The sequence below is a fragment of the Anomalospiza imberbis genome, chromosome 15, assembly GCF_031753505.1.
Source record: "Anomalospiza imberbis isolate Cuckoo-Finch-1a 21T00152 chromosome 15, ASM3175350v1, whole genome shotgun sequence".
Classification (NCBI taxonomy): Eukaryota; Metazoa; Chordata; class Aves; order Passeriformes; family Viduidae; genus Anomalospiza; species Anomalospiza imberbis.
Genome location: NC_089695.1, coordinates 10,640,616 through 10,668,550, shown reverse-complemented (window position 1 = coordinate 10,668,550; position 27,935 = coordinate 10,640,616). Strand labels below are relative to the sequence as shown.

Sequence of the window (27,935 nt, the reverse complement as noted above, 5' to 3'; positions counted from 1 at the left end):
TGATATGAGTCACTTGGAAAAAACTTTAAATAGCATATCTTGATCTTTTTTGAAATAAGTTTTTAACCAGACAATCTGCAGTATTTTCTCATGGTGAGCCTTTGGCAAATTCTGAAATCTGCCCCTTTTAATTAAGCTGAGGATGTCTCTTAGGATGTTTTTTAAAAGCCTATCTTTCCTGCTTTTTAGGAAGAGCTGGATTGATCTTCTTCCAAAATCCTGAAGCAAGTTTTTTTGCTTTTAAAATACACAGACAAATGTTGGTGCAGTGGAGGCTTTATGAAAGCTTGACATTGGACCTGACATTTACTTTGGTGTTCAGTGAAACTTGCTGTGTTCTATGAACTGTATCTTTTGCCAGCAGAAAAGTTTGAACATCTTTGGTCTCTGGCACTGGAGAGCTAATAAACAAATCTCAGCAGTGTGCTTGTTCTTATTAAAGAGCCCCCATGACTTCTGTGTGCATGGATTGGTTTTGGATCCGTGAGGTGTCTGTGAGGCTGCCCAGGGCAGTGTCCAGTGGTCATCCAGCTGTCCTACCCGGGAACAATGGGAGTGGCTCTCCCTGATGCTCCCTTTTGGTTTCACTTTCTTTTTAATTTTTTTTTTTTCTTTTTTCTTTACTTTGCTTACTTCCTGTACGTGTTCCAGCTTTGGAGCCTGAAGGCTCCATGAAGTCACTTGCACTTCCTGAGCCTTTTTTTTCCCTTCTTGGCTCAATCATACTACATGGCCAGGTTTAGCTGTTTAAAAATCAAGAGTTTATGCTGGGGTGTTGAAAGCTGTGGTCACCTGGCCTAAAGTTTCAATGAAGGCTTTTGATAGACACAGCACTGAGGTGATAGACACAGCACTGAGGTGGATTTGGCCATGTCCCTGGAGCAAGGAGAGCAAGGAGGCTTCTTCACTGGAGTGTGCAGAGCTGGGGAAGAGCCAAGTGCCAGCACAGCTCCATGGCCATGAACACCTCTGGCAGTTCGTGTGGCACAGAATGAGTTTAGCTTTCCTCAGGGTTAGAAAAGCTGTTTGTGTCGTTGCCTGGTACCAGTCCCTTGAATACTGGACACTTAACACGAGGTATTCTCCTTTCTGAATTTTCTTATTTTAATCCAGCCATACTAAGCTAATTGGATGGTGACTGTAATGGTGTTTGGGAAGTTCTGTCCTTCACTGGCACATGCTGAGTGATGTACAGCTCAGCCTTGTGGCTTCACTTATGACTGAAAATATTTCACTCGCTCAGCAAAGTGAAAGAATTGGACGTGGCTGGTTTTTGGCATTAACCTTTGTCTCGGGCACAAAGCTGGAGGCTGCTCTGTATGCAGGCATGGATTTGAACTGTGTGCAGCCAGGCTGCTGCTCAGCCTCTTGCTTCTTGAGGAAGGAGAGTGCAGCCCACCAAAGATTGTTGGGGGGCAGAGAGCTTTGTGTGGTGTCAAGGGACGTGGTGATGGTGACAGCCAGTGGTCAGGAGCAGGTAGGATGCAATGTTAGCCAGGGCTTCACACTGTCAGGGGTTGTAAATAGTGAATGATGTGTTTTTCAGAGGGAAAGTCAGTGTGTGTAAGTGTGCTTGTATATAGGTATATATGTGCATCCATACACACCTTGACAGAAGCTGACAGGGTGTTCTGGGAAGGATCCTTCCACACTTCCCTGCTCTGTGCCCTTCTTCAGACACCACCTTCTGGTCACCAGAGAGCCAGGATGCTGGGTTGTCCAGACTGCTGGTTTAGCCCAATTCAGGCTTTTTTATCATGCCAACTCAACTAAGAAAGGTGGTAGGGAGGAGGGGACAAAGGTGAGGGAGACTGTCCTTTGGAAGGAAAAGCTCTGAGAAGGTCTCCAATCAGGCACATGGGGCGATGGAGTTGCCTCCTGAGATCTGCCATTGTCTTGGAGCTGGCTTTAGACATGGACAACCCTCCTTGACTTGTCTTGTTTGCCTTTGCCTGCCAGGGGTTTGAGGGGTGAGCCATGGAGGTGAGCAGAACAGGGACCTGCCTCAGAGTGCTGCTCCTTTCTCAGGTGGGAGCCTTTAGCTCCGAGTGACTTCACAGGCTTTCAGATCAGGGAGGTGGAGATATTGACCCGCTGTCAGTTGTGTGTAGAGAGCCATTGCTGCCAACAACGTAATGAGGACACGTATGTGCCTTAGGCACCTGTTGGCCTGGTTAAACACAGCACGTAGCTGAGTGCCTCTGGTTTGACATTACCTATGGAGCTGGTGGTTCTGCTAGGAAGGTTTAATAATTCATTCCATATGTTTCAGTGGCAATAAATAGACTATTTCTGAAATGGAAAGCAGCTTCAGTAAAGCTTTGAAAGCTGTGCAGGGAGCTTTAATAGCCCTTTTCTACTTGCCTCTAAAGAAGATACAAGTCATGTATTGTGTGCTTGCCTTTTTCAGCTGGGACATTGAAGGCTAAACTTCTTTTTCTTGGTACGAATGTTAAAAAAAAATCCATGGTACTCTTATAGTTCCCAGTGCTGAAGTCTATTTCTATTCAGTGAAGCAATTATGTTCTGGCTTGAATTTCAACTTATACTGCTTTCCTGGCCTGAAGCCTGTAAGACTGGGCTTTGTCCTCAGGTGTTTGGCACTTCTTTCTTTTCTTCCCTGCTGGCTGAAATGTGGGCTTGAGTTGGCTTTCAACATCCATGCAGAAGTAGCTGCATTTTTTGATGCGCTTCATGTGGAGAACCTAAACTGACTAACTGACTTGTGAGTAACTCCATGCTTAATACCCTGTGCTGCAGTTTTAGGGTGCTTGTTTTTTAAAGTTCCATTGAATCAAACTTTCTGCTCCTTTTTTTGTCCCTGTTTTTAGCATTAAGCAGAGTTCCCGCTCCTCTGAGGCAGCTGAAGATGAAAAGGACCAGCGTACAGTGACAGTCAATCCCTCTCACATGAGAAAGGCTTTCAAGGTCATGAATGAATTACGGAGGTACACTTTTGACTTACTGGGCACCCTCTGTGGTTTAGCAGAATTATGCTGATTTAGAGACGTAGAAAATTGTCTGTGCCATTTTTATTACACCTAATGGTTGCATGTAGAGGATTAATCTCAAATAGGGAGCTAAAATATAGTCATTTTGTGGTGGGCTGCTCTCCTCAGTCTCAGAACTCTGTCTTCCCAAAAACATTATCTGAGCCATAGCCTTCATTTACAGATGATAATTCATTTAGACTTTTCCATTACTTACAACAAATTCAGCTGTAAACTATGTTCTTAACTGAGATAAGGGTCTGAAACTCAATAATAGAACATTACAGACACTTAGACACCTACACATAATTACAGAGCAAAGATTATTAATGTACTGCTCTTAGTCTCTTTAACTAGCAGCATCACTCAGTCTGGGCTTAGCACTCCAAAATAAGGGGTGGAAAAAAAAAAGCAAGTACTCAGGAAGAATGTCAGCTCTCTTCTTGTAAATTGAAAAATCCTCATATTAGTTAAAAGAGAACACCTTGGTTTTTACATAGCTGTGTGGGAACAGGGAGAACAGAGGCTGAAAAAATATCTGTGAAAACTGCTGTCATCACATCAACAGTGTGGTGGCAGTGGTTCAGCCTGAATTGTTTCTTGGTGGCTGTTATCCCACAAACGAGACAGAAGTTCAGTAAGCATTTCTCTGACTAATTCATTAGACTTTTCACCCTTCTAGTTTTAAAAAGAATATGGAAAGTATGTGTATCACACACATGAATGTATGTGCTCCCTAACTGTTGAGGGGGTGTGATGAAAGCAGGTAACACCCTTTGCTCTTCTGCACACTCCAAGTAATCAAAAGATGCTGTAATAGCTACTTACTCTCCATGGATTAAGTACTTTCCTAATACACACTTTTCTAGTGTGGAGAAGGATTGGAAATGTTTCCTTCCACAGATATCTGACAGTGATTCTCTGTTGCATAGGAACAAAATGGAAATATTGTAACTATTATATGAAGCAGGGTATGTTGTAATTTTTTTTTTTTTACTACTTTTAACTGGCAGCCTTCTGGTCCTTTCTTTGTACTGAAAGCAAAGGATCTGAAACTGAAGTTTTGTGCAGCTATATTCAGAAACCTATTGTGCTACTGTTATTCCTTTGTTAATTGAAGCAGAGTGGGAACAACTGGAGACAGACAATGGTTCTTAGTGACTGTGGTTAGGTATCTTGGGCAATACTAAACAGATGAAATATAGAAGAATGAAAGCTGGCATTAAGCACCTGTATGATGTTTTCATCTTCTGGGTACTGGGGTTTTTTTTGTTGGCTCCTGTTGCTGTTGTGGAATATACAGTTTTCACATCTCTTGAATGTGCACTGAGCTTGGGATCTGTTTAGCTGTCAGCAATCAGTGTTAATTGATGCCTTGAATAATAGTTTCTTCCTTCACATGCATCCAGAAATCTCATTCAGAGGGTCTAGAAAAATCATGCTAAGCCTTTAGCTTATATACTATGGAATAACCTATACTGATAACCTATACTAATCACGGAATTCTTTAGGTTGGAAAAGATCATTAAGTCCAATCCTTAACCCAGCACTTCCAAGGCCACCACTAAACCATGGCCCTAAGTGCCACTTAGGCTTTTAGATGGCAAATGTAGGTGAAATTAATTTTATGAGTGGTACTTTAGATTACTATAGCCCAAAGTGGAATTGTACAGAGCACCTTCTACAGAAGCTAAAAGAAATAAGGAAGCTTCCATTAGGAGGCTCTTAAAGCATTTCCCTTATTGCCCTTCCCCCCTTCCAAACAGGAATGAATGTAGGGTACAGACTGCCAGTTCCTACTTTCTTCCTGTTTTCCAACTATAACCCTCCATTTCACAGCTGTTTTTTCACATATTTCAGTATATGGAGAAGAAGAGTCATAGCTGGTCCATTAGAAGCTCAGCGTATGTTTATTTGATAATGCAGTTTCCTAAAGACAAAGTTCAGTGTGGAGATAAGTATTTCCAAAGAGAAGGCAACATCAAGATTTAAAGGCACTGATCCTTTTTTGGGCTTGACATTTGAAACGAACACCCTTAGTTTGCATTTGTATGCTTAAGCATCTTAAACCAACTTATTGGGAGGCTGAGCACTTCTTGCTGTCGGCATCTGCGAAGCTCTGTGCAAACATTAACTAATGAATCCTCAAAGGACATACGTGGGGTGAGTAGAAAAGGTCACTCGTTAATGAAGTGACTTTTCCAAAGCTCTGCAATGAGTCAGTGGGGGAGCTTAGAAGGTTTTTTTTTTTGGTTGCTGTCTGGAACCCCATTCTTTATCCCAGTGACTCTTAATTCCAGACTAATTCATGAGGTAAATGACGTCCTCAGGCCCATGGGTAAACTCCAGTGATTGATACCTCTGCTCTGGCAGATGCCTCAGGCAGCCTCTGCACCTAACAGTGCCAGGACATATTTTGGTTGCCACTTTCTTTAGTGAAAAGCATGGAAGGAAGTACAGAAATCACTTCATTTTCCAATCCACCTTTTCCCTGTGGAAAGACAGAAGTGATGCTGGTGTTCCTTGCATGGCTATTTCTTGTCTTATGGATCTACTAGAGCCTGGCCTCAGGTAGTGCCCAAATCCTTAAGCTCTTCTGTGCCTCCTCCAAGTCCTGCTTGTTTGAGAGGTGAGGGAGCTGCTTACCCTTTGTTCTTTGAGCAGCATGTATGCCTTGTTTGGCTTCCAGGTTTTTTTTTCCCTGGGGAAAGCAGAAGCACAGGCAGGGCTGCAGCCTCAGGAGGATTCAGGCTTTACTTTGTAGGCAAACAGTGATAGGAGCTGGTACTGAAGGATTAGAGGACCTTCCCCTGGGATTTGGCAGAAGCTCAGGTGCTGTGTCTGTAATGGTGGTTCTTCTACTTTTTTGGGCTGTAGTGATGTAGCTTTTTGCCTGACAGGGAATTTTGAAATGATCTTTGTCTTTTCTGGTGTTTTCCCAGCAAGCGGCTCCTGTGTGATGTGGTGATTGTGGCCGAAACGGTGGAGATGGAAGCTCACCGGGTGGTGCTGGCAGCCTGCAGCCCTTATTTTTGTGCCATGTTTACAGGTACTGCTTGTCACACAGGACAGTGCTTGGGCTGAACGGGCCATTGCTGTCCCCAGCCCTCGGGCTGTGTCTCTGTCAGGAGCTGCAGCACAGGCTGGAGAGGGTTTCCTTGAGAGAGAAGGGGCACAGATGGGTCTGCAGTTTGCTGTGCTTGATGGATGATGCTGGTCATCCTTGACTAATTCCTGTGGGGTGAGTAGATAGCATGTGGGGCACTGTGAGGTTACTATGGATTTGGCTCACTGCTTTATGGGTTAATTGTTTTTTCCCTAACAAGACCTTGGATCATGAAAACATTACCATTGAGCACGTGTTCAGTGCCCTAAATGTTCATGGTGCACATCAAAGGAGTTGCTGGCACAGGAGTTGTAGTTTCAAGGCTCAGTCCTGCCGATACTGATTTGGCAGCCACAGATGTTTAATCTCCCATGGCACTTTTTTCTGCTGCCTGAAATAACACCGTTGTTCTCTTGATCCCAGTGTGTTTTAGCAGCCCAGCTTTTTAACAGGAGGAGTTGCTGCAGTCCAGTGTGTTTTGGTAATGACAGAAGGGAAGAAGAGGACAAAATTCCTGCTCTGATCACCTGATCCCTGGAGCAGGTGCCCTTCAAAGGCTGTGCCCAGATGGGTCAGCAAAAAAAAAAAAACAACCCAAGAAAGCTAGGTCAGTCCTGAAGGAGGGGAGTGAGCAGCTTATTTAAGTCATTCTAGTAAAATTAGTGTGGTCAGAAACTCCTGAGCTTCCTTCCCTTTCTTTGCCCTCATTTCCAGGATAGGAACTGACAAATACAAAGAAAATGATTGTACACCCCAGGGAATGGTTTTTACTGCCCCTGAGCTCCAACATAAATGAGATTCAGGGTTTTTTCCATATTTCATGTTCATTTGCTTGTGGTCTGGGCCTTGTTTCTTCTTTTTAAAAGCCTTGAGATTAGACCTAGTTTAATTCATTTTGTTGGAAGCAGAATGCAGCATTTCTCAGGAAAGACCTTGTCGTTAAGTGAAGTGAAGCTTTTTTCCCTTCTGTGATGGAAGTGGGGGGAAAACCTCAGGTGTAAAATGTGAGGCAAGATGTGACACTCCCCATGGTGGCTTTATCAGTGTGGTGAGCTAAGGTGGGGAGCATTTGTGTTTGCTGGGGTGCTGCACCCTGCAGCTGGTACTGTCTGCAGTGGTGAGGCAGAGGAGCAAGCGCTGCTCAGAAGCAGCTGTGTGTGAGGGCACCTCGAGCACAACTTGTGATGCTCGTCCCTGGTGAAGAGTTTAATAAAGAAAAACCCTTGGAAAAACCCTCTGATCCTTAGAGGTCATCTGAGCGGGAAGGTGCTGGTGCAGGGCTGCTCATGTTTCCATGCAGGAATTCTCTGGGCCGTGTAATCCCTCACTCTGTGGGTTAAACAGTAATCAGCTAACCCATCATGTGGCTGGCTCCGGAGCTCCCCTGGGCTGGGTGACAGCCTGGGCAGCCGCCTGTCCCCTCCCCCTGACAAGTCCCCAGGGGCAGAGGGTCAGGCAAAGACCAGCTCTCCCTTTGCTTTCAGTCTAGCTATCTCCAAATTCCTAAGGTCTGGATCTCATGAAGACAGAGTGTGTGATCTCCTTCCAGCTGCACGGGGGTTCACTCCCTGCAAGGGGACAGTTTAAAATCACACCTTCAGCACGAGCTGGTTGTTTAACTTGGTTTTTTGCACCGCACAGCAGTGATAGAGCCAAGGGCCGGTTCAGCTGCACTGTGCACACTGAATTCCCACTGGAGGGGTCCCCCAGCAGTGCCAGCAATGAGTAAGTAGTGAGTGATCAGTGTGGAGCTGTGAGCAGTGGGAACCACACTGGGACCCACAGCTCATCCACCTTCACCACTGCTTGCTCTGCAGGCTCTGTCTCTGTCAGCTGCCCTGACTTTGGAGCCATGAATGACCTTGTGATGACCCTGGGGTCTTTCCTAAGCCATGTGTGTCCTCTGGTTAGCCATTCCTCTTTGAAGTATTCCTGGAAAGTCTGAAAATGGGTAGGCACATTTTCCATTTGTATCTTCCACTGTTGAAGGAGAGCTGGGACCAGCTCTTCCTGAGTGTCCCTTTCCATGCTGGCTTTCTAGAGCATTTTGGATGCTGGTCCTTGTTGGCACTATTCTGTGGGGATGATTTGGGACAGTAATTTCTGTCCATTTAGAAGAAAACACAATCATTTCAGAAAGGGTAACAAATACTCCAGTGACACTGCTAGGACTGCTCCTGTCAGATACCTTAGGAATTTTGGAAGTGCTGAAGGAGGAAGCAGAAACCTCCCTTGCAGGACTTATGTGCTGCTTCAAAGCACTCACCCCATGTGTGAGAGGCTGTGGTTTTGCTATCCAATGCACTCATATGCTCCCTCAGCACATCTGTGACTTAGGGAACAGCCAAAGCTGTGGCTTTGCACTGGGAAATGCAATGTGTAGGAGCAGAGCAGGCTGCTGCTCTGGGTAAACACAGCACTGTGGGCTGCTGCAGTTTGGAGAGTGGTTTGTCTTGTGACAAAACAGAGCTCTGCTCTCTTCTTGCCCTGATGAGCAGAGGGGAGTGGAAAAGGCACTGCTGGGTGTTGAGTGTGGTGCAGGAAAGGAATGCCTCCATGAGGGGCTGTGTCTGCTAAGTCTGTCCCCTACAGAGGTCTGCTCAGAGCCACCCTGCCTGTTCTGCCTGCCTTTGCTCCCTCTCACCTCGTCCCTTGTGTCTGCCTGGCTGCAGCAGTGCAGGGACGTGTCTGTGCAGTGCCATGTGCAAGGCAGCCCTTTCTCACGTGGGAGAGATGCTAGTGATTGAATTATTCTGTAATTAAGGTATCAGGTAGAGCTGGAGTCTGACTTATGAAAGACGCCCTAGAAATTTCGTTTTGTGGGGTTTAAGGTGTAGGTTTTTCTTCTGAAGTGATGTGAGATGAGATGCACTCAGCTGCCCACAGGCTGCTCCAGAGGCTTGCCCTGGGTCTGTGCTTGGAGGAAGGGGCAGCCTGTTGCCTGCTCCTGGTCTGCACCAACCCCTGCCTTGGTTCACTTGCGGTGCCTCCAGGCTCTTCCCCATTCCACAGCACTGGAGACTTGTCTCCTCTGTGACAGGTGGGAGGGGCGGGATGACTCCAGTGGGATCCTGTCCTGCTGTGGGCACGGCACACAGCCTCCCTCCCGGAGGTGCCTGGGCTGGTCCCGCAGCAGAGCCAGTGGAAGCTGTTAGTGTGCAGGGCTGGCAGCTTGCTGGTGGGTGGGGAAGCCCACACAACTTTTATTTTTGTTGCTTGTGCCACATGGATGCCACCACGACAGATGATGTTATCAGGTTGGTCCCTCCAAGCTATTTCTGCATCGATCTCTGGGTGTGTGTGGCCGAGCCCCTCCCCACCGCGAGGGTCCTGCAGGGCTGGGGCCCCACTCGCCCTCCCCATGCAGGGGGGTTCACTGGGTGAATCCCTTACACCTTACAGGCACCTCCAGCACCACAGGGCTGATGGGGGCTGGGCTGTCCTCAGAAGCACCCTTTCATCTCTGGAGATGTTTGGGGTTTTTAGGGGGAGGAAGTGTGTGAAGATGACATTTTGTCAATTAAAAAGTCCTACCTGCTTTGAAGGCCTCCCAAATGTAGGTCATTTATCCCTTTGTACTGGTAGATTTGTATTCATGAGCTTCTCTGAATAACATTTTATAATTCAGTTTTTAAAATTGAATTTGGAGCAAATATTATTTCAGTTCTTGGGACGTTGTTGACTGTTCTAACACTCATGGTCCCACCCCACTCCTATTATTTACCTCCTTATTCACATAAGGAAAGTCAGCAAAGTTCAATTAGCAGGATCCAGGTTTTGCTCAAGCTTGGGCCCTCTTTAGCATCTGACTCTGCTGTGCACTTACTGTGCCTGGCCATGTCCTGTGGAATGCTGCACGGAGGTGTAGGCTGTAATTACTTCTAGAGGCTGCAGGAAATATTTTTCCACTTAATCCCACAGCAGTACTGAGTCACCGGATTTCTGAGAGTAGTGATTATTCATGCCCAGGTTTAAGAATTGACATTTCTTCATGCTCTCCTTTGTTTAGCTTTGTTTTTCCGCCTATCATTTTCTTTCCACTTGGGAGTTTGTTCTTTCTTTTCTGTGGAGATCCTGGTGATTAACTCCTGGGTGAGGTCACCATGTGTGGGGATGCTGGAAGGGCCGTGGGGAGTCCTTTCTCCTCCCCACTGCATGTTTTTGTTCCTCTGATGTGCTCCTGTTGCACAGGGAGTGTGGAGGTGTGCATAAAGCTCTGGGTCGTGAATAGGCTCTTAGAGCTATGGGGCTTTACTTGTGTATTCAGGGAGGAAATGATTGCTCTAGTTCCACGTGGTTTTGAGTTAGGGGTTTGGGGAAGGGATTCACTTTGGATCCAAAGGTGTGAGGTTGGGAAGGTGAGAGATGAGAACTGCATCTTTCTGTGTGGATGCTTTGCACAAGGTGTAAGTGATGGATAGCTTACAGCAGGGTAATTTAGGAGACAAGCTTCTGCGTGCTGGGTGTAACTGCTGGCCTGTGTGCTTGTTTTTCTGAGCAGGTTTTAGCTTCTTTCTAAAGAAAGAGAATAACACTGCATTGCTTTTAATGTAGGGTATACAAAAAAAATACCCTCATGTAGCTGTTGCAACATATTAATTAATACTCATTCATATTCATTCTATCCATATGTATATATATTTAAAAAATAAATATATTTTTAATAAATAGATATAAAAATTTATTTCTCAAAGGCCTTTGTGAGGCACATCCACAGTCTCTTTGAGTCTATGATTAAGGGACATACTGGGGGTTTATTTTTAGCTCTTATATTTGTTTGAATGCAGTTGAACCATGGCAGGTTTTTTTCTGTCAAGAAACTGAATTTTTTGCATTTATTGATTTATGTTGTTTTACACCAGTGTCCTCAACCCTGAGTTGCTTCTTAGGTGGCATTGGGAGGTTTCTGGGAGTGTCACTGGTGGTTCTTCAATGGTGAGGGATAGTGCCAGGCAGTCTTGTAGTCGGACACCAGGAGAATGTGCTGGATGTGTGGGGAGCAAGGTCCTGCAGAGCAAACTGTAACTGTCCTTTTGAAATGAATTTCAGGAGACATGTCTGAAAGTAAGGCCAAGAAGATTGAGATAAAAGACGTGGATGGGCAGACCCTGAGGAAGCTGATTGATTACATCTACACCGCTGAGATCGAGGTCACGGAAGAGAATGTGCAGGTGGGTCTGCTTCAGCAGCTCCTGTGGAAAGCCGGGTGGAAGGCTTGGAACTCAAAGGCACAGGTTCTTCGGGGGTGAGGGATCTCCTCAGGCTTCAGGAAGGAAAAGAGCTGCTTCCAGCCTCTGTTTAGTCTTGAGGCACTTTAGTGCTTTCCCCACGCTTAAGTCATGTTGCATTTGGCTTTTGTGTGGAGCTGTTATAACGAGAGCAGGCATCTGCCTTCCAAGAAGCTGTGCTGACTTGTGGGTCAGTCTGTCGAAGGTCAGAATACATTCAAACAAGCAGTGAGTCAAATGTTTTAAGGCCATGGCAGAGGAATGTGGCTGTTAGTTTTTAAATTCTTCTGGGTAGTTTGAGTTGTTTCACAGAGCTTTGAGTGGAATATGTTGTTCAAATGAGGACATTCTTCCTTTTTGTGGTGTGTGCTCTGTCTTGAATTTCTGAGAGGTAAATATTTGTTCAGAAGTGGAAAGAGTAATTGAAAGGCAGCCTTCAAATAAAGCAAGGTGCTCAGGAGGAGTATTTTGCAGTGTCACGTGGCTGTGGCTGCTGGTAAAGCTCTTTCTTTGACTCTGCTTGTATTTGTGGTAAGAAAAAGGCTCTGCACTTAGCCACTGATGTCTGGGAGGGATGCTGAGAGCTTGTGTGTGGACGTGCTTTTCAGTTGGTCTGGTTTTGTTTGCAAGTGGCAGTTTGAGCCTGTTGTCTTCCTCGCTTTGACTTGGACATTGCCAGGGGAGCAAGTCTGTGTCAGTGATGCTGGGGAGAGTTTTGTTGACCTAATTAAAATTAGACTGCAAAATTAGACTGGTTCTGCTTGAAACGAGATTCTTGCTGTGAGCTCTTCTGCTCTGACCCCTCAGGCAGAGTGCAGGTTCTTGCTGCCCTGTCCAGAAGCTTGGCCAAACCCCTGAGCTAGTCCCACTTTGCAGTGCAGCCCTTCGCCATCCCTCGTGACTGAAATCTGTGGGGGCCTTTCCTTGTCCCTTCTGCCCTCTGGTTTTACAAACGTGACTGTTTGGTGTGCTCTCAGCCTGGCAGTGTCACGCTGGCAGGAGTGTGGAGGCTGGTTGCCCTGATTGCCCTGCAGTGAGGCTGAGAGCCATCAGTGCAGAGACCTTCAAGGTGCTGTATGGCAAAGGAGCTGGGACTCAAACCCCACTTGGCCTGGCTGTCTGCTGTGTGACCCACATCAGGGTCATCAGGAGCTGGCACCACATCACTCAGTGGGGGACTGGGGTGGAGCTCCTTGCACCTCTGGGATCTCCCACTGCTGGAGGAGAAATGACATTTGCACACCCTCAGGCTGGAAATTTCCCTGTTGCTGTGGGAAATTTGGAGGCTGTATCCATGTGCTTTTTGAAAGGTGTGCTTTCCTTCCACGCTGCTGGGCCTTGGGTGCTCCAGAAGCTCCCACTTGGCACGTGGGATGTGCAGAGCTTGGGATCCCATCTGCTGAGCCTGCTGTGGATGTGGCCCGGGCAGTGACCCTGGCTGCTTTCCCAGGGGAGAGGTTTGGTGCTCCAGCTGCACCAGGGTGTGAGCAGTGCTGTGGGAGCTGGAGCAGGCTGGAGAGACGGCCCCATCCTGCCCAGAAGGTCTGTCAAAGTCAGGTGTTGCCTTTCCTGAGCAACTAGACAGCCATATTTTTTAGTAAAACATAACCAAAGCCTGCCTTCTGTGGCCCAGGGATTATAGGGAGTTAAAGCAGATCCCTGGCTACATTTTGGCTTTCATTTCTCAGACAGTAAGATTAAAAAATGTAAGTTTTGAATACTAAGTGTTTTTCCCCAATCTAGTAAAGCAGGTCCTTTTACTGCAGCATTTATTTCAATATCCACTCTGTGATTAACTCTTCAGGCTAGAGGTAAATTAATTCATAGAAGCTAAGAAATGAAGCTGATCTACTGCAAGATTAACTGACTAGTTTAAATTTTATTACATGTTTAAAGTGTTCATGCTGAAAATGTTTCATGGAATTTAATATAATTGTGTTATGAAACCAATAGAAAGAGAAATTTGTATCCTGTCCCTGGGTGTTTTACTCTGAACAAAATGCCATAAACAGGTTAATATTCACCTTAAGCCACAAGAAGAAAAGGTTACAGAAGTGAATATTCTGTGATTTATTGGAATGTTTCACATGAAGTGAAGGCTAAAAACAACAAAAATTAAGTTCCTTGTAGTCTCTCATCTGAATTAGCAGTGTCAGTGTTAGAAGTGAGCAGGTTTGGTCCCTTGCATCACCACATCCTCCTGCTGCACAGCTTTGGGTCACCCATCCCTCCATCCCTCCATCCCTCCCTCCCTCCATCCCTCCCTCCATCCCTCCCTCCCTCCCTCCCTCCCTCCCTCCATCCCTCCCTCCATCCATCCATCCATCCATCCATCCATCCATCCATCCATCCCTCCATCCCTCCATCCCTCCATCCATCCATCCATCCATCCCTCCATCCCTCCATCCCTCCATCCATCCATCCATCCATCCATCCCTCCATCCATCCATCCCTCCATCCATCCCTCCATCCATCCCTCCCTCCCTCCATCCATCCCTCCCTCCATCCATCCCTCCATCCATCCCTCCCTCCCTCCATCCATCCATCTGGAAGGACACCTCAGTAGTGCCTGTCTGTGCTGTTTCAGCAATGTTTCTTTTCAGCCCTGCTTGAGCGCAGTGAGACTTTCTCTTTTCCCAGCAGGTATCTCCTGAGCTCTCCTGTTTCCTTGTCACATGTTCTGAATCTCTAGCTGGGCAAGGGTGCTTTTTTAAAGGAGTTCTTCAGACTTTCTCAGTAGCTGGAAGAAGCAATTTCTGGGTACAGGTACCAGGTAATGTCATTGTAGGAATTATGAAAAGAAAAAAAAGTTCCTCAATGGTATTGACTGAGCAGATGCAGCCAAGATATCAAAACTTGTGAATAAATGAAAAGACACTGTCTTGGCAGTGAGAAAAATAAGATGAGAGCAGGATAGAACTGAGAAAAAGATGAACAGCCAAGGTAGCATGGAGTGCAGAATGAATATTCCCAAGTGTGTTTGAATGCTGAGCAGTGCCCAGCCCTTCACAACAAGAAGCCTTTTAACAACTTCTTTGTTGTTTCTTTTCTAAAGGAAACCTGTAATTTTTTTTTTTCTTTTATAGGCCTGTTATGGGCTCAGGAAGTGAGACTCTTTTTCTAAGCACGTATTTCTGTAGCTGATTGTGCAATGAAATGACACCGTGTCTTTTGTTTTTTATGTAAGGATAGATATGTGTACCAGGGGCCAAGCCTGTACGAGTCAGTTCCAGTCATCATCTATGTAGTGAGTTCCTGGGGGTGGCCATCCAATTCCTTCTCAAAATTATGTCCCAAATGTGCAGGCAAAGGGGATTTTCAGCTCATCCTGAGCCTATGTGGAAGGAATACTCTCTTCTAACCCTGCTGGGGTACATGGGTGAGAATTACCCCAACAAATGCAATTGTGCTTTATCTATTGGAACTTTCAAGGCAATATAGGTGCAGCAGTAGGAGGGCTCAGGGATGATGGATGATAGAGAAGTTTTACCTGTGAACATGTATTTGGGATTAAGCCTCCCACTTGTTTGGAAGGCAGGGAGCAGAGACAGAATTTCTGTCTTTGTTGCAGTCGTGCTGTAATTTCAGGAAAATCCATCCTGGGATTTCTACACTTGCTGCCCTCTGTTGTTCCTCTGTTGCATCCCGCGTCAAGGTTGGTTGTAAATTTTGATATGCATGATATAAAGACCTCATTCATTTGAAGGTGGAGCTTGATACATTTATTTAGAAGGAAGTTGTGTCATGCAGTTTCTGTAAAAGGAAGGAAAACTAAAGTGAGTGTCTCAGCGAACTTCACAGATGCTCAGGTTCCTGGGCTGATCTCGATGGAAATCATAAACACACATCAGAGTACAGGGTCTGCTGCTCTCTACATGTGAGGGGCAGCTGGTGCTTTTAACATATGAATTACCTGAATGTTTCAAATAGATCTTGATTTTGCAGCTGAAGTGGTTACATTGCTGCCTGCTTTCCAACTTTCGTATCAAACCTGCTGGCTCAGTGATGGAGAAGCTCTTCATGGTGTCCTTGAGCAGAGCTGAATTAAGAGATTTGGGAGCAGGCCGTTCCCTGTCCTGGGCAGTCCTGGGAAAATGCCTGGACCTCTGGCTCTAGACAATGAATAATGTCCCTCCTTAGGGTGTCCCAACCAGCCTTACCTGTGACACTTCATTACTGGCAGGCAACCTGAGAATTGCCCTCCCAATTAAGAAAGTCATTATCATTCAGGTTGTAATGATTCCCTGGAAAAAGTCCTGATTAACCTGGTTTCACAATTGAGTTGTTAGGAATGATGTGCCATGGACTGCATGTGTGGTGTCCTTGTGTACTGCCACAGTTTGAGATAGGGCTCATACACAGAGAACAAATCTGAAATCAGCTCTCTGGAGGAAGTAGATATTGAACCTGACAGCTTTGCAGACATAGTAATTGTCATAAAAATGTCTCAAGAAAAGAGGAAAAAAGAATTGCTAGGAGCTGCAATATTTCTGTTTCAGAAGTGCTTCTGCACTTCAGCTTTCCCTGCACACTTAGGAGTTCACAGCAAGGAAAGAGAGTTCTCTGGCAAGTGCAGTTTTGATGATAAAGGGTTTATAAATGGGTCAGTCCATCTCTCTTCCTCCTATTTAGTCAAAAAGCTGCAGCAGTAGTAGGTGCAAGCCCAGGGTGAGGCACAGCACCTTTCAGCAATAAATTAGGGCTGTATTCCTCCCTGGAGCCAAAGCTCCTTGCTGTGCATCTGCCTGGGGTGCAGGGGTCCCTGGTCCATTGCAGGGCTGACTCCTCTGGGCTGGAGGCCCTTTATTAAACCTATAGGAGGCCTTTTAAATTGGCTTGGCCTAATAGAAAGCTGAGGAGAAACTTGTGGATGTGGCACTGTGTTGTGCCTGATGCACGTGTTCACCTTTTTATTTCAGTGTATAACCGAGGGATGGTATGTCTGAAGTTGGAGAAGGTAGCTCAGGAAGGAAGTTGCCAGTTGTTCCCCTGTTTTCTCTCTCATCTTTATGTCCTTTGTCAGTCTCCTGCTCCTGACAAGGTTTTTTGACTCCCTGATGCTGTCACACCTTCCTCTGTCTGGACTATTTCCACCTCAGGTGGAGCATTTAAGTGGAAGTACTGTTGTTGAGCCCATGTGCTGCCTGGGAGCAGCTGGGGTGTAATAAAGCCTGATTGCCACCCTTGCACTCAAAAGCCACATTACACTAATGCAGTTTTATCTCCACTATTTGTGCTGTTCAGAGCAGCTTGTTTAAAACTGATTTTACCTGCCTTGCAAGCACAAAATCCATTTGTTTCTCTGGTCATGGGTTCCCCTGGGCAGGTGCCTGGGAGCTGTCTCCCTGTTTGGGCAGATGTGCAGTCCCAGCTGTGGCCCTGGATGTGCAGCTGAGGCTTACAATCAGTACTTTTATTTGGCTTCCAATTTGACCAAATTGTCAAAGCTGCTTATAAGCTTTCATACATCCCCTTCCTAGTGAACATGCTCCTTTCCCAGTTTTGCAGAGCAGGAATGATGTAAGTTAACTTTTGGCCAAGGCTACCTGTAAGGCTCTGTCACAGTAGGGAATTAACCCCAGCCTCTGCAGTCCAGCATTAATGAATGAACCTTATATATACAGAGCACTTTTGGCTGAGAGATGTTTCTAGTTGAGAGACATCAAAGGTCTATGGAAATCATTGCCCAGGCAGTGTTGTGTAAAACTTGAAATTTGTGTGGAGTCTGCAGAACACAGCTGGATATATACACACACACATATATATATATATACACACACACATAACTAGATGTTATATATATATATATATATATCTAGACACACACCCCATAATGAAGCTCTGGACATAAATTAAGCAAAGCAGTCAGTCTCAGCAGTAATAGCTGATAATTTTGATATAGTTTCAAAAAATGAGTGAGTTTTGATTTGGAGGCAGATCTGGTAGAGAAGCCAGCTCTCACAAAATTGTTCATGGCTGTTGGAGTTCAAATATTAAAAGCCAAATCCAGACCCATGTGAGCAACTTGCCTGGATATTAATGGGGTTGCAGTTTGGTCCTGCTGCATGTTTAGGCAGGGCATTTCCTCTTGTTATTTCAAAAGGAAACAGAATTGTTCTCACGGAAATCCTTTGCTTGCTTTTTGTCTTCCCTGGTAAAAACAAGATGAGTGTTGAGACGTTCAGCTGGGAAATAAGAAAGAGAAAATCCCCTCATCTCTTGATAGGCTTTTTATATCCTATTTCTGACAAGTGCTGTATGATAGTGCCCCTTGCCTGAAGGCTGAAGTGGTGTAAGGCTCCTTCCGCACTGCTTCTCAAGCCAGCACAGGCCACAACAGCAGCACTGGTTTGTCCAGAGGCTGGTGCATGTGGGGATGGTAGTCAGTTCCTTTTGGTCTGGAGGCCACATCCCAGACAGCAGAGGTAAGCAGCCCACCTGGACTGGCAGGGATGCATCCTGGCTGGATGGGGTGCACAGAGGAGGCTCTGGCTGGTCTATAGCCAGAGATGGCTTGCATGGAGTCTGACTTGGCTACCCAAAGCCCTTATGTAGCTCAAGTGTTCAGAAATGGTTCAGCTAGAAAGAAGATGGTTCACAGCCAGGTTTCAAAATCTTAGAGCATTGCTGTCTGGACTTAATCAAAGCCACAAACTAATCTCCTCCTGGCATCAAGAGGCTTGGGCCAAAACAGGCTCCTGGGTTAATTGACTTCTCTTTTTATTGCTGCCTGTTGGGGTGGCTGCTTGGCAGCAGTCAGCCCCTGTACAGCTGGGCTGGAGTGGAACACATCAGTTGCTTAGAAAGACCTGGAGCAGGTTGTGAATGTTCTGCCCTGGTGTGCAATGGGACTGTGGTGGCAGGGACAGGGAAGGACCATCTTTATCCCTTTGCTGCCATTGGGACCCAGGGGGGTGAATGCTGTTAGCCTATTTGTTTTGTTTAACAGCTGCTTTTTTTTTTTTTTTTGAGTTGGCAATAACTTTCCGGAAATGTGTGCTCAGATGGAGAGCACAGATGCCCAGTTGGAAGGACATATGTGAGGCAGCCAGAGCTATGAAAGAGCTGGAATAAGACACGTCTGCAGTTGCTGTTGGACATAAGAAAGGAAGTAGCTGATGTCACGGGCTGTAATGTCCTGATGATTTTGTTTTCTACTTCCTGTCCTTCTCGCTGGCCTCAAAGGTGTTTTTTTCCAGCAGATGTCACATTTGTCATCCACTTCTGTCTCCTTTTTCTGTGCTTAGTACCTCATATTCAGATGCAGCCATGATCCACAAGAGTCCCCAGCATTTTGTGTAAGTGCAAATGAGAGCTGCTGATTTGAATAGTTGGACCTGTCTTTCCCAAGAGCCTTGCTGTCACTAAAACCTGCTTGAGCTTCTGGGAACCCCCTCTCTTACATGACTGCTTGGGCACCCTCCTCACAAGCCAATAAGGTTTTGTTGGAAGTAACAAAGTCCAGGGTTTTTAGGACTGCTGGGCTGCTAAGGGCTTTGAATCTGGTGGCAATGATTATAAATAATAGAAAGCCCTTTGGGAAAAAAAAAAAAAATCTGTGTGCAGGACCTACCTGCAGCAAGGCCAGAAATTCAGGAGCATTCAGAAGCACGGTTGCTTTTACCTTGTCCTCATTTTGCCTTGAGGTCTTGTGGGGAGAAGCTCGGAGAAGCTGTGAGAAGAATTCCACTTATAGCCCAGTGTAGGATAGCCATTTTCATGTCTCAGAGCATGAACAGGGATCTTCTGCATCTGGGTAGAGCTAAGACTTGAACCTTCCCTCTCATAACCCCACAGGGATGTGTCCCTGTCTGGAAGGGAATCGCCTCCAGTTTGTGCAAGCTGTGAATCACTCCTTGTTACTCGCTTTCATTCCCCTCTCGTGCCTTTGCAGGTTTTGTTGCCAGCTGCCAGTTTATTGCAACTGATGGATGTTAGAAAAAACTGCTGTGACTTCCTTCAGTCCCAGCTGCATCCCACGAACTGCCTCGGCATCCGCGCTTTTGCCGACGTGCACGCCTGCACCGAGCTGCTGCAGCAGGCCAACGCCTACGCAGGTGAGGGGAGGGGAGGGGGTCTGGGTGTGCAGCTGACCCTGCCTCCACGCACAGCAGCTCGGAGGCTCAGCACCTCCTGCTTGGTCTCTCCAGACTTCTGGTTTTAGAACAGGAAGGGAATGCTTTGTTTAGTTCTGGGCTTGCGACTTTCTTTGATGTTGCAAGTTGTGAAATGCGGTTTGGTCGCAGGGGAGCGCCTTAGGAGGTAAACAAGGAGGAGTTTAGGAGGTAAAAAAGGCTGATCCTCTGGATCTCAGCCCACAGAACAGTTCCTGAGTGTGATCCTAGAAGCTCTCGGTGTGCCTGTAGAACAGCTCAGCGTTGGTGCTGGAGTCCTCCCCATGGACCCTGCCCTGTGAAAGCAGCAGGCACTGCTGGCCATTTCCACTGTGGGAATGAACGGCTCTGGGCCAGGTTAGATCCTGCGGTGGGAGCTAGAGCACTCAGCTCTAATTGCCATGCAGTCTGAGGCTCTGATCTGTGCAGCAATGGCCCCTTACCCCAAGGGAGGATAGGCTCATGTTTCTTTGGGAGTGGATGTGTTTGGTTGCAATAAGTAGGTGCAGGCACTGGCTTTCAGCATTTCTCCTCTACATCATAAATGTAAAGCTTTTTTAGCCAGCCCCAAGCTTCGAATTCCCCAGCACTTTCCAGTCTCCTCCAGTAGAGTTGCCCTTGACCTCTGCGTGGGAGAAGCTGATACTTTTCTCCCAGTTTGTTTTTCTGTTTTCTGATAATTTGTATAGGACACATACACCTGCTGTTTCCCAGAGCACCTGCTCTGTCCTGCAACATTTTCCTTTGTAATAATTTTGCCCTTAATTGGACCATAAGTAGGCTCAGTGGAATAAAAATGTATCCATTGAGTCCTCCCCTATTCTCCTGCAAATAAAACTAAAACCTTTTCAGCTGCTCTGGCTGTATTATCCCCTGGAGAAAAAGGTACCCTGGAAGGAATGGTTAATTGTATAAAAGCTTGCTTGTAATATCTCATTATCCTTGTTTCCAGGCCCTGTTTAATCTTTAACCCAACAAGCAGTGCATTCACTGTATATTTATTTGGTTGTTTGGCAATTAGAAGGTCTGCTTTGTTGTTTTATTGGCCTTCATAGGTCCCAGTTAGTACAGCAGCCCATGTAATGTTAATGGAACTCCATTAATAAAAATGCCATTAAAATTCTTTTCACTATGTTGTTTATGTAACAGCCTTAAACCAAGACAGACGTCCCCAAGCTCAAGAGTCCATGCATGCATGAGCTCAGTTACTTGAGAAATGCTGAGTTCTGGCCAATGGATAACTTTAGTAGGTGAAGGAGCCTTCTTGATGCAGTTCCTTTATTAAAATCAGTAAATATTCTTCCTTGCTTCCAACTAACAATGAGAGATCAAATACCTTTCTGCTGCCAGATGCAAGTCCAGAATGAATGAATATGAGATTTTGCCCAGAAGTCAGAGTGCATCCAGCTTATTGTATGGGGAGTGTTTTCTGCCTCTTAAATATTTAAGGCCTAAAGAGTTCATTAGATCATATATATATTTCCACCATAACAGAGTATTAAACTTTATCCACATTCTGTTATTTTTAATCAGAGCCTTTGGCTTTGCTGTGGGATTTTAGTCCTCAGTAGAGCAAGGAGGGTCTGTGACTGGGGAGTCCAAGTCCAGAGTCCAACTCTGCAGCAACAGCTTTGTTGAGGGGTTGTCCAGGGGCTCCAAAAATCTCCTCTCTGGAAGTTAGGCCAGCTCATGCCCCTGTGGTGCTGCTTTTTGTCAGGCAAAGCACTTTGCAGATGTGAAAACTCGAGGCAGGTCTTGCTGCAGAGAGCTTTTTGGATACAGGAGTCTGAGCTTCTCAAAGCTACAGAATTAGAACTTGAAAGAAGCTGCTTCAGATAAAGTGTCTGAGATTCATGTTTCTGTAATTCAGACAAAGATAAATGGGACTTAGCAAGTGACAGGTGAGATTAAATTGGCAGTATATGTGAGAAATTCTTGCAAAACTAAAATTGCTGCAGCTGGCTAATGACATGTTTGACCTAGAAATTATTTTTTAGGAAGTGATTATTTTGTGTGCCTTTTGGCTAGATATAAAGCTTAACAGGTTTAATGATGCTCAGTCATAATTCTTCCAGATTGGGGTTATATTCATGCTTTTTATTTTCAAGTGGCTCCCAGAGTTACAGTATGGAGGGATCTGGAGGCAAAAAAGGGAGAAATAGAAATTTGTACAATTGCAGGCTTAAGTGGAAAGGGGTAAACTACTGGGAAGGTGGATGCTGGGGTGGCCAGGTTATTTACTACTTTGGACATTGGCCCTTGTCTCAATTGCCACTTCTAATTTTATTTGCCACTGGAATATTCTCAGTGGCTTTTCAGAAAGTTTAGTGTCATTTATGAAAGTATTTCATGGGGCTGGTGCTGTTTGAAATAACATCAGGTTTCTTTATCCTGCTCTCAGGCTGGTTTCTGTCTGTGCTCCACTCACAGCTGCTGTGGGTCTGTTTTGGGTGCGCAGAGCTCTTCTCTGAATGCTGACTGGTCCTTCCACTGACTGAAAACATGGATTTCATTATAATTTTCTGTTCCCCCTTTTCATTTGTTGAACAGAGCAGCACTTCCCTGAGGTGATGCTAGGAGAAGAATTTCTTAGCCTTAGTCTGGACCAGGTTTGCAGTTTAATATCAAGTGACAAGCTCACAGTCTCCTCTGAAGAAAAGGTACAGTAAATTGTATAGCAAGAGTGAATGTAAGAATGCTGGCATGTTTCTAGATCTTGCACCAGGAACTGTTATCATGATATGCTCCTTTGGGGCCATTCTCCAACAGAGAGCATGTGGAAAGGAAAATTAAAATAATGTGAATCCTAAAAGCACATAAAAATGACCTTCACTTGGTTGTTCTTTGCAGGAAGTTATGACTCTCAGATCCATATCATGCTAAAAGCCCTGGGGCTCAGAACCAACTACTTTCCCTCTCTGGAAAACTAGGAAATTCCCATCTGCTGCTGTGTAAAGCATTTAATACCTGCTGTAAAACCTCAAAAAAAAAAAAAAAAAGTGAATTTCATTAGGCAGGGGAGGAATATTGGCTTCCGTTGCATGTTGACTAGAAAAACAAAAGGAAGCCCAGAACCAAAAGGAAGGAAGGAAATATTTTTCTAGTATCTTCAGTGTTTTTGGTAAAAAGGGGGAGAAAGGCACTGGTTGATGCTGTTTTTGTGGTTGAAACTTTTGGCACATCTCGTGTAGTCTGGAGTCCTGGGGAGGAGGGTGAGCAGTGCTTATGGTGGCTGGTGACCTCCAGCCCCATTCTCTAGTCTGAGTTTCTTGTATGACCTGCTGCAGGTTTCTGGAGACCGACACGTGCCTCCAGTCCTTCAGCTCATCTCCAAATTGTCACTGTGGGGAGCTTGTAAAGTCACAGAATCAGTAAGGTTGGAAAAGACATTTAAGATCATTGAGTCCAACCACTAACACAGCACTGCCAGGTCCACCAATAATCCATGTTCCTAAATGTAAATAACCTCTCCATGTTGTGAGAGGCTACAGAAGAGCTTGAGAGCTGTGTGGTTTGTAACTTCAGGGCTGTTACTGGATGCCTGCATTTGGGTGGGCTGAGGCTGGACCTGGGTGTGGTGGTGCTGCACATCCTCATGTGTGCCCATGTCCTCTCAGCCCCTCTGGGCTGCAGACACGCAAGTGCTTGGGCCCAGAGGGACAGTAAAACTCTCCAGAAATCCTGCTCCATGTGAGGTGTGCACACAGGGGTGATCCCTGCTGATCCTGAGCCAGCAAACTCGGAGGCTCCGAGCGTGTTTCTGCAGGCGTGGGGCTGGTGGGGGCTGCGAGGTGCCACTGGGGCAGGGCCAGCAAGGGAAACAGCAAATGGCACAAACTCACAGCAGAATCCCTCTGCCTGAGCCAAGCAGCCTGCAAAGGGAAGTGCAAGTTTAGTAACCAATTTTTTCCAGTCTTGTGCAGCATTGTTCAAAAGCTTTTATTGGCCTTGTGCCCAGGGGAATCAAAATGCTCCTTCCCTCATCTGAGTTTTACACAATCAAACCCAGTATTTCTTTAGCTGACTGTAAAAGAACTTGTAAAAGAAAAGATTGTTGAGAATGCAAGGCTGTGGAAGGAAACGTAAGCACAAGCTGCACGTTCAAAACAACAGACCTGAATAACAGGAGAGAGGCAGAAAATGGGAATGGAACATAAACGTGAAATGTGCTGGAGTTCAGAGAAGTGCTGGAAACTGAGGACAGACTCGTAGGCTGCTGTTTCATGTTAACTTCATGACGGACAAGCTGTTTTCCTCACTTTTATTCTTCCTATCTGCTAATGCTTGAGATACATATTATAAAACAAATTATATAAAAGTATATATGTGTGCATACCAGTCTGTACATACACACGTGTATCTGTGTGTATGCATGTGCAAAATATTTCAGCAATCTGGCAGCTTAATTGTCACAGCCAGATTTCACAAGGAGTTTTCTCGTTCCCCTTCTTGCTGTGTCTTATACATGTTCTGTACCTGTGAGCCAGAGCATTGCCATCCCTGGATCACTGGGATGTGTTAGAGCCAAGTCCTGCTGGGATCAGGGAGGGAGAACTGCCCTTGGAATGCCTCAGGAATTTGTGTGTACTCCCCTTCCTCTGCCACCCTGTAACTAATACCAATTGGCCTAATAAAATATATCCTTACCTTCACCAATTTTGGCTTATGTATACCCCTTGACCATCAGGATGACAAAAATTCTCTGCTAGCACAGAAATCTATTTTAATTGTCAAGTGGTGACAGAATTTTCTCATCACTCAAAGCTTCTTCTCCTTTCTCTTCTATCCCCTTTGTTGTGCTAGCCTCTGCAGTTACACAGGCTTTTTCAGAAAAGGGCAGAGGTTTGTTGTCCCTGCTTGCTCTTTGTTATAGCTGAATAGAGTGGAAAACATTTTTACTAATGTTTGCTGTACCTGTCCTAATTGGCTCTTTTTACTGTTTGCAAGGTAAAAAAAACATAAAAATAATTATTTGTTATTTACTAAAGATGTATGAAGTGGGGGGACTTGAGAATGGTCTCCTGCCAACTCAGAACAGTGGGTAAAGAAATTTTTTAGAGGCTTGGGATTTTTGGATTGGGGATTCTTCTCAGAGTCTGGTAATTGATTCATTGTCTCATGCTGCTGACACGCAGCAGAAGCTGATGCAAGGTTTGGCCCTCACTCTTGGGAGTCTCTAACAAATGGGTTTTTGGCTGAAGAGACTGGGAAAACAGCTGGGCTTGCTCTTTCCTTAGGCAGTATGCAGAGAGGGGATATTCCAGGCTTTTACCCTTCTCCTCCATAGAGTGGGAATTTTACTTCTCCCAAGCTCGGGACTGATCCTGCAGCCAGGCAGGTGCCAGCTGCTACCTCAGCCTGTGCCTCAGCTCTAAATCAAGCTGTGTGGGCAACTGCTTTGTCCATCCCACCCTGGCAGCAGGTCCTGCAGGGCTGGAGGGTCCCGGGGGAGCGGCAGCAGCTGCTCGGGGTCTGCAGCGGGCACGGCGTGTGGAGGGAGGGCACGGCAGGACTGGAAACAGATGTGGCCTTTAAATAGAGATATTGCTGTCTTGGATTAAAGCCTTTTTCCCCTTCTCTGAAATTAGGAATCAGAGCCAACAGAAGGTGCCAGAATCTGATTTAAAAAAAAAAAAAAAAGTTATTTTTAGAGTAGGCACAGCAGGGAAGCATCAGTGCTTGTCTGACTCAGGAGTGGACGCCAGCACCGAGGAAGCAGCGTATTCCTAGTGCATATTCCTAGTGCACATTGCCTTACCTTCCTTTAGATTGTTCACTGTCCTCCTGACCTGTAGTTGGGTATGTCCCAGCCTTTTAACCCGTTCTGCAGCTCAGCCTTTGTGCAGAAGAAGTTAGTGAAAAGCCTGTTTGTTGGCTAAACATTTGTTTTATTCTCCTTCCACACTCATTTACAATTAAAAAAAGTCTCACAACAACCCAGTTTCTACTTTAAAGGCTTTGTAGCCAAAGTTAAAATGTTTGTTTGCTTATTTATTTTAATTTTAAAATACTTAAAAGCTCTGCAGTAGTTATTCTCCTCAGCATTTGCTGTGGTTTGATTACACCGCTCCCTGTTGGGTTGCTTAAATCCTCATTGCAGTGTCCTGAATTCCAAACAGTTCAGCAGGAACTTTGTTGGCACAGGAAATGAGGCTGGTGCTTTTCTGCATTTTAAAAGTATATAGTTTAGCCTAAGAGGAAGAAACCCCTTTCTGCTCTGCATCTCCTTCGTGGCAGGATGTGTCTGCCAAGGCTTCCTGCAAATACATTTACCAGCAACAATTGGGGACTGAAAGATGGTGCCCTCATTTTTGGTTGATTTTGTCAAATTAGTGACCTTGGACCAAACAAAATGGTTTCTTGGGGAGCGATGGGCAGGATGGAAAGAAAGAAATAATGATCTGTGCAAATTGGCCTGACCATTTGGTGACCCCGGAAGGAAGCTGAAACCAAGGGCGCTTGCCTGGCATGCTGGAGGGAAGGGCCAGGGATGCTTCTGGGGGAAGCATGGGACAGATGGGGGTCTCTGCTCAGCCTCCCTGAGTAACTGGGCAGTGAGAGAGCTTGGGGGGTGTTGCCTGTAGGTGTGGGTTGTGCGTCAGAATTTAATTCTAGCTCTGTGGGGAAACTCAACTGCAGTGATCCAGATCCTGCTGTGCAGCATCTGAGACTGCATCAGCCCCTCTTCCTGCCTTGCTGGGTGTTTCAGGAAGCCTTTCCCACTCCCGCTGACATTTTTAGGCCTTTCTTTTGTGCGTGAGGCTCACAGTTACATAAGCACATGCATATTCATACAGGAGCCCGCATAGGACGCTTCTCCCGCGCCTGTGCGTCGCCAGGGCTCTGCCCATGGGGCTGTTTGTGAGCACTTGGTCACGGACTCCAGCTCTGGATGCTTATCTCAACCAGCTGGATCTGGAAGTAAAACTAGATTTTGGTTCAGACCAGAAGCCCAGTGTGCCCTTGTTTCCCAGCTGGAGTATCTGAGTATTTTTAGCAATGCAGGCAGTGTAGAGGCTCCATGGCTGCAGGCAGGGCTTGCCCTGTGTGTGTGGGGAACTTGTCCTCAAGACTTTTTGGTTTCTGGGGGCTGGTGGAACTGGTGCACTGATTAAATATGAGTGTAGTGACTTTACTGTGTGGCCAGGCTCCTGGAGGAGGGAGATCTCTGTTATCAAGAGTAATTGTTGTGGCTGATTTCATGAATAATGTCCAGTGCAAATGTCAGCAGGCTCATTAAGTTTCCTGGCTGCCTTCCAGTGCTAATGTCCAAAAGGTATATGATTGTTCTGGACATGCACTTAGCTCTGGGAGTGATACAGCACATCTAGATGTGAAGCTGCTTGTTAGCATGCATGGTCAGCTCAGCTCTTTGCTACAGTGCTGCTTGTGCTCTGTGCAGTCACAGCTTTTTGATATCTGTTTGATAGAGATCTTGCACCCCCTTCCTTTGATGCTCTAAAATCACTATGCTTCTGATTTCTGGGTGGGTGACTCTGCGAGGAAGTTGTCACTTCCCCATTTAATTGTACTTTATCTGTGTAGGTTTTTGAAGCAGTTATCTCTTGGATAAATTATGAGAAGGAATCTCGCTTAGAGCACATGGCTAAGCTGATGGAGCATGTTCGCCTGCCCCTTTTGCCCAGAGATTACCTGGTACAGGTTAGTCTGCAAAGAAGTCATTAATACTTGCACTTAAGCTGTTGGTTGCTCCTTAATCAGTGGCTTGGCTGTTTGTGTCTGAGATGGGTAATTTGGTCTGTTGCTGAGTCTGTAAACAGAAGAATAAAAGCAAAAACTGAGTGGATTCTGAAATCAATGTGTGCTTCAGAAACCTTCTTGAAAATGGGACCCATGCTCTTCCAGGCAATGCTGAGAGCAGAGCTGCTGTCCTTCTAGGGGAAACATTGATAAGTGAATATCTTGTGATTTTTCACCCTGAAAATACTGAAGTGGTGGTGTTACAAGCATGTGCAGCTTTTTTCAGTCATGCACAGGCAAAACATCATAATGGAAACACATAATCTGTGATAATTTTGGTTTAAGACGTGTGCTGTGCATACATATGGGTCTGTGTGGCTGGCAGGGGAGGCACTCTCTGACTCAGTCTGACTTGGAGATTGTTCTTCATAAATTAATTCCTGGGATCTGGGCCTAGATAATGAGCTGAGAATTCCCAAAGAAGGGGTTGGCATTTGGTCTTTTTGACTACTAACTTTTTATCATATATCTAAAAAAAATCAATTGGTATAAAAATCTGTATTCACAAGATGAGCCCATCATGGTTTTGGTTTTCTTTCATCTGTATCTTCTAATGGAATAAAAGATACTGCCTCTCCTTAAAAATTCTGACTCAGATAAAAGAAATCACTCACTTTGTATCCAGACTCCTGGTGAATTCTCCTCTGCTGCCTCAAGTGTTTGGCAGAGGGTGATAAAATACTCACTTCTTGTGAGTGATCTTGGAAAAAAGTAGAAGCTTGGATGTTACTCTGTG

At 45.6% G+C, this 27,935-nt stretch overlaps 1 protein-coding gene across 7 annotated transcripts in view; it reads left to right on the top strand.

Annotated features, from left to right (window-relative positions):
- The window catches only part of KLHL3 (kelch like family member 3), a 45,947-nt gene that overhangs the window by 6,034 nt on the left and 11,978 nt on the right, over positions 1-27,935 (top strand). For 2 of the 7 annotated variants that reach the window (XM_068205793.1, XM_068205794.1), the window contains exons 2-7: positions 2,832-2,948; positions 5,933-6,039; positions 11,146-11,267; positions 19,219-19,381; positions 21,989-22,098; positions 26,984-27,100. In XM_068205793.1, coding sequence (XP_068061894.1) covers positions 2,832-2,948; positions 5,933-6,039; positions 11,146-11,267; positions 19,219-19,381; positions 21,989-22,098; positions 26,984-27,100 — 736 coding nt within the window. Of the gene's footprint in view, positions 1-1,878; positions 2,726-2,831; positions 2,949-5,932; positions 6,040-11,145; positions 11,268-19,218; positions 19,382-21,988; positions 22,099-26,983; positions 27,101-27,935 lie in introns of those variants that run through there. The other 5 variants (XM_068205797.1, XM_068205796.1, XM_068205795.1 and 2 more) reach the window with 4 other exon arrangements.